Source organism: Alexandromys fortis, unplaced genomic scaffold, assembly GCF_014885135.2.
Source record: "Alexandromys fortis isolate MF-2015 unplaced genomic scaffold, M_Fortis_MF-2015_v1.1 scaffold_59, whole genome shotgun sequence".
NCBI lineage: Eukaryota > Metazoa > Chordata > Mammalia > Rodentia > Cricetidae > Alexandromys > Alexandromys fortis.
The window spans coordinates 740,308-746,169 of NW_026067943.1; the positions used below are offsets into that span (position 1 = coordinate 740,308).

General features: G+C 38.4%; 1 protein-coding gene across 5 annotated transcripts in view; it reads left to right on the forward strand.

Moving 5' to 3' along the window:
- Positions 1 to 5,862, forward strand: part of Grm7 (glutamate metabotropic receptor 7) — a 901,797-nt gene that overhangs the window by 466,712 nt on the left and 429,223 nt on the right. For all 5 annotated transcript variants that reach the window (XM_050148613.1, XM_050148616.1, XM_050148612.1 and 2 more), the window contains exon 4: positions 550 to 704. In XM_050148613.1, coding sequence (XP_050004570.1) covers positions 550 to 704 — 155 coding nt within the window. The remainder of the gene's footprint in view (positions 1 to 549; positions 705 to 5,862) is intronic.

Consider the following 5,862-nt stretch of genomic DNA (forward strand, 5'->3'; position numbering starts at 1 on the left):
TATACTTGCATACATACACATAAAACTATACCCACATATAAAACACATACACACACAGACACACTTTGATCCCATTTCATGTTGAAAGTAGAATTCTGTTTATTTTAATATATGACTGCAGATCTATGATTTATATTGACATAGTACTTTCTGGAAATGATATTTACCACTATCTCAACTCTCCACCTGAAGCCCAATGTCACAAAAATGAAGTAAAACTTGATTTTATTTGGCCATTATCAGAAAGGCATTTAGTATCTTTTTCTAAGTTGTTCTTTCACAATTTCTAATAATGTGAATATGTATCTCTAGCTTATTATATGTTTATCTCTTTTTTTACCTTTGATTTATAACATATTTCATTTGTTTTATTCAAAGGACTTTGACAAATTTATGAATTTCTTTACATATGCTGTATACAAATCCTCATCATAGTCCTTTGCTATTGCTTGTTTATGTTTTGAGACTGGAGAGCTTCTTTTGCCTGTACTTAAAGCGGTTCGTGTTCAGCTTTTACACCTATATGCTCTCTTGTGTTCACTTCCATAGGCAGATCCTTGCAGCAGCAAAAAGAGCTGACCAAGTGGGCCATTTTCTCTGGGTGGGGTCAGACAGCTGGGGATCCAAAATCAACCCACTGCATCAGCATGAAGATATTGCAGAAGGAGCCATCACCATCCAGCCCAAGAGAGCAACCGTGGAAGGTATGTCCTTTGTCAGCAGTGGAGTGTGTAAAGAGGGGCGATACATGCTATTTGGTGACCCAAACTGAGGTCTTTGGGGAGTTTCATGTTTGTACAGGATTTATAACGTGTGTTTTCCAGAGTGGAGTGATGGGGTGCAAATGAAGCTGTACACCTGGTCTGATCCCTTTGCTGACAACTCTCTTTTGTAGAGATTATATTATTTCATGGTAATGTTGCAATTAGCATAGATTCTTTTCTCACTCTGAAGAACATTCTGAGAAGAGATCATCACCATTACTAAGAACTGAAACAATAACACATCCAAGTGTGTGTACAAAAACACTGCATTTTTAGGGAGAACGTTTTCCCTTTGTAATTTATCCTTTGCTTTTTAGCATGACAATCATGAGAACAGTTCCTGTTACCTCTTGTGATCTCTCCAGAGGCTATGAGCATAGGAATGTGACATTCTGCAGACACCAGTGTTGCCTCCTTGTCTCACTATTCCCTTGCTTTCCTACATTGCTGACACTGCCCTTTACTCTTTTACCTTCTTTGATATTAAAAAATTCTTCTCGGGGGGGGGGATTGGTAAGAAATGATATTACTTGTTGTTCCTGCACACCAACTGAATATATCGTTTACAATTAACTCTTTCTTCTGTCTAAATGGAAACACTATCTGAAGAAAAATGAACTTCTCTGCTAATAGACTGCTTTTTGTTTCCTTTTTGGTGAATCATGTCTTCAAAGATTTCCTCAAGTATTATTTGCACATCACAATGAACCCCATCCTCTTACTCAACAAAATCAAATATTTGTACTTTTTTAATATTTTCTCTCTGTTCCAATAAAATTAATTATTCTCTCCAGAAGGCTACAGGGTCTGGGTAGATTTTCTGAAACAAATCAGATTGTTCTTTTATCTGTCACAGATCTTTTTCTATGTTATCTTGAGGAGATAACAATCCCATGAGTCACTTCTGTGTTTTCTTTGAGAAATTTTGAATTAATTTATTCCCCTCATACATGCCCAGAGCTGAATACATATCTAACAAAATAGGTCACTGAATTTACAGATGGGCTCCTCTTGTAGGAGGTCGTTAGTTAGTTCCTGGCTGCTCAGCCCTGAAATAATCACACAGAAACCTTATTCGTTCTAAGTTATTAAAACATTTAAATACCATATTCTGAAGTTCTCCGAAAAGTTTGAAGAATACCTATCTAACTGAAATATATCCCTATATATCTAGAAAACCTAACTAATATGACTACAAGCTTAACTATTATAGATGATTATCTATTAACCTATATGTCTTAATTCTATATTTTAAGTGAGCTGCAAACACAATACTTTAATCAAGAGTACAAATATATATATAAAGCAAAATTGACCTAAAATTGGCATCAATAGACCAAGATCTGTACCAATGCAAAGTATCCATCTCTACAGCATATTCCCCTTTAAATGTAAACAAACATGTATAACCAATATTTGGGAATATGGGCACAGTTTTCTCTAAACTGATTTCTACTTTTGGTTGGGGGAAGTATTTTTGGGGGATGTTCACAGCAACCTAGATTCTTACTCTATCAAAGCACATTAGTCTGGAAGGATTCCATAGGTTTTCATCCTCTGTGGAAACTGTAGGGATAAGTCCCGCCCCTTAGGGGGCGTGTTCGCCTCGGGCTAATGTTAGCCTATAAATTTGGCGAGTGTGCTCCTAGACACTGCTTCTGCTTTCCTAGTCTCCGCAGGAACGGTGGTTCTGTAAGTCTATTTCTCTATTAAAGCTGTATATATTTTTACAATCTGTCTGCATTCGTTTATGCCGTTACAGGAAACAAAAGCAGAATCTCTTTTCCAAAGCGACAAATTCTTAGTGAAGTCTTGATACGTTTATAATATCTATGCTTGTTTAGCTTAGCAACCCATACAATTAAATGTCTCTCTGTACTTAGCTTCTTCACAGTCAAAAAATTTAAAGAAAACACAATAATATACATAATCCAGACCCTCTATGTATATTTCATCTTTACATGGCTTATTTTTTACTCTATTACTGTTTTTACAAGTTTAATATTTATTTTATTGTCTTTATTTCTTTAATTTTCGACTGTACTCTTTTTCTTTAAAAACTTTGTTTTGTTTTTTTAGCCATTTACTTAAAAAAAAAACTCTCTATATTCTTTTTTTCTCTCTGCCAAGCTTATATATATTTGTTTAACACTGTGACCCATTTAGAGGTCTTTTCCATATGAATCTGTCTTTATCACATATCTGTAATTATCTTTTGACTAGGAGAACTTTTTTTGAAATGTTAAGTGGGCATGGATAAGTCTAACTCCACAATCCTGCCTGCTTGCTACACACAGTCCAACATGGTGGATACATGTTTGTTGCTTCTGAGAGCCATGCACATTGCTCCATCTTCAGGCACACATAGGGTCTATATTGCCATTAAGCAAGTTGTAGCACTCTGTTCACAAAACCATATGAATGCTCCATAGCTGGACCTCGCCAGAGTATGTACTGGAAGCACGGCCTAGGAAGCAGCCATTTTAAAAATGGTGTGACTTTTTTTTTTCTACCACTGAATCAGGAAGATGTCTCTTCCTACAGCCACCAGAACTTTACCTGGTAAGCCACAGCCTCGTGGCATACACAGATTAATGGAGATGGGTTAACTTAAGATATGAGTTAGTCAGAAATACACTTAAGATAATGGCCAAATAGTATAGCAAATAACATGGTTTCTGTGCGATTATTTTGTGTGGCTGGGAAAATGAACAAGCCGCCTCATACAACAGGCTGCAATAATAATGGATGCGATTTTTAATGATTTCTCCTCTTTTTTACTCAAAAAATGTGTGCATTTGTTCTATGTTGCAATTCAAATAAACAGAAAATGGGGAATCTCATATTCTGTCTTTCAAAGCATCTAGACTTGGGTGAAGTAGTAGGAAGAAGCTAATGTGAGCAGACTACGAAGACAGCTCTGTGCCCTGGGAAAGCAGGAGAAGCAGGTCAAGTGGACATTATCCTGGAGTTATGGTGCAGTGCTTGAGGGGATTTCTTACTTGAGATTGTGCAGTAAGTGACGCCTGAGAGCCAACTGAATGGACAGTGAGGAGTAAGAGATGTGAACTGAAGAGCAAAGGAGCAGATGTAGCAAAACAGTTGCCTAATGAATACTGAAGTAATTCTATACTTGCACCTTCTTGAAATCATCATATGCCATTCAACATTTTCCTGTTTGCAAGACACTAACTAGGAGGACTATCTGCTCCCTCAGAGTATAGTAATAACCACACTGTTTGGTTGACTAACTTCTATTGACCCTTAGGTATTTCCTTGAATATTAATTTGGCATGGAAGCTTGCTATACTCATTGCTTCACCTTTTCTGTAAGAAATACCTAAGATAACATAGGGAGTGGGTTTTTTCCATATTATGGGTTTGGAGGTTTTAGTCAAGGCTTGATTATTCCCTTTCTTCAAGGTCTGGGATGAGAACACTATGGTGAAAGGATGTGGCAAAAACCAATGCCGAACAAATGAACAAAAGCACTTGCTGGTAGGCAAATGAAAGATAGGGGTTCCTGGTGTCCTAAAGTTTTCTTGTGGCACACTTACAGTGACCTTCAAGCCTCTCAGTAGGCATTACTTATTAAAGGTTCTTTTGTTGATTTTTTGTCACTTTTAAGAGTCTCACCCCTGAGGACCAAAGATTTAATATCTAGACCTTTAGGGGTTTGGTTGTTTAAATGGAAATGCTTCCCCTGGAGCTCATATAAATACTTGTCCCCAGTTGGTGGAAATGTTTAGGAAGTATGACCTTGTGGGAAACTGCTTGTCATTAGAAGTAGGTTTTGAGGTTTCAAAACCCCAGGCCTTTACCATTTGGCTCTCTGCCTTCTACCTGTGAATCAAGATGTAAGCTCTCAGCTACTGCTCCAGCACCATACCTGCCTGCCTGCTGTCATGTTTCCCATCATGGCGGTCATGGACTCACCCTCTGACTCTAAGCCTCACATAAACTATTTTTTCTAAAAGTTTCCTTAGTCATGGTGCCTTAGGATGGCAATGGGAAGGAGGCTAAGTTGGGGGAACACTGAAGACACAAATGACAGCACTGTCTTTGGTTATTATTACACCTGGTGAAGTCAGAGTTGTTTTGCTGTTGTGGTTGGTCTTGACTGTCAACATGCATAGATTTGGAATCACAATGGAAACACACCTCTGTATATGTCTGTGAGGGATTTTTATAGGTTTGTTTAAAGGGTGCTGACTAGAGGTAGCTCCATCTACCCTAGCCAGGTAGGGTAGCCAGGGTCCCAAAGCGTATTAAAAAGAAGAAAGGGAGGCAGCTGAGCAACTGCAAGCATCTTCCTTTGCTTCCTAACTGTGGATATGTTGTAACCACTGTTCTCCTAACATGCCTTCCCTGCTATGATGAAATCCGGGCCTTCATATAGTGAGAAAACTTACATGTACACCATCTCTAGTACCTCTCAAGTTTACTCGTCTCTGACTAATAGTATCTGATAGGTACCTTTGGACTTCTAGTGTATAGCTCTTTTCCTGGGAATTGTGGAGAATTAATAAAATTTTAAATTATTATCTGTCTTTGTGGATGAGGAATCACAGGCCGCACAAGGGGCTGGCATAAAGTATGGCTGAAAGGAAAGTTGGGGTTCCTTCATAAAATGTCCTGCATACAAAGGAGATTGTGTTAGATGTTAAAAGTGAGAGTGGCATCAGAGAATGAAGTCAGTTATGAACAGGGTGGGATAGAACACTCACAATGTGACTTCGTGGAACAGTGAATGGGGTGTGGGCTATGGGGTGAGGAGATGTAAGAGATTCCAGAGTCTTAGTTGAGTCCTCCCTTACTAAGCACTAGATGTCACCATAGCTATATTTCATGGCTACAAACCATATGGGCATTATATTTTAGAAAATTACTAATTGAAGGCATAAGTCACGAACAAGGCCACACCAGTTTGGAGTTATGATTAATAGGGTGTTATTTATTTAAAGGGGAAAACTTACAGATCACCGTCTCAGACAACAGCCATCTGCACAACCAGGAAGGGAGTCTAGTCTCCGGCGGAGCAGGAAGTGAAGAGAGTGAGCAGAGGAAATAGCCGCTTTTTTAAAGGGAGAGAGACCAC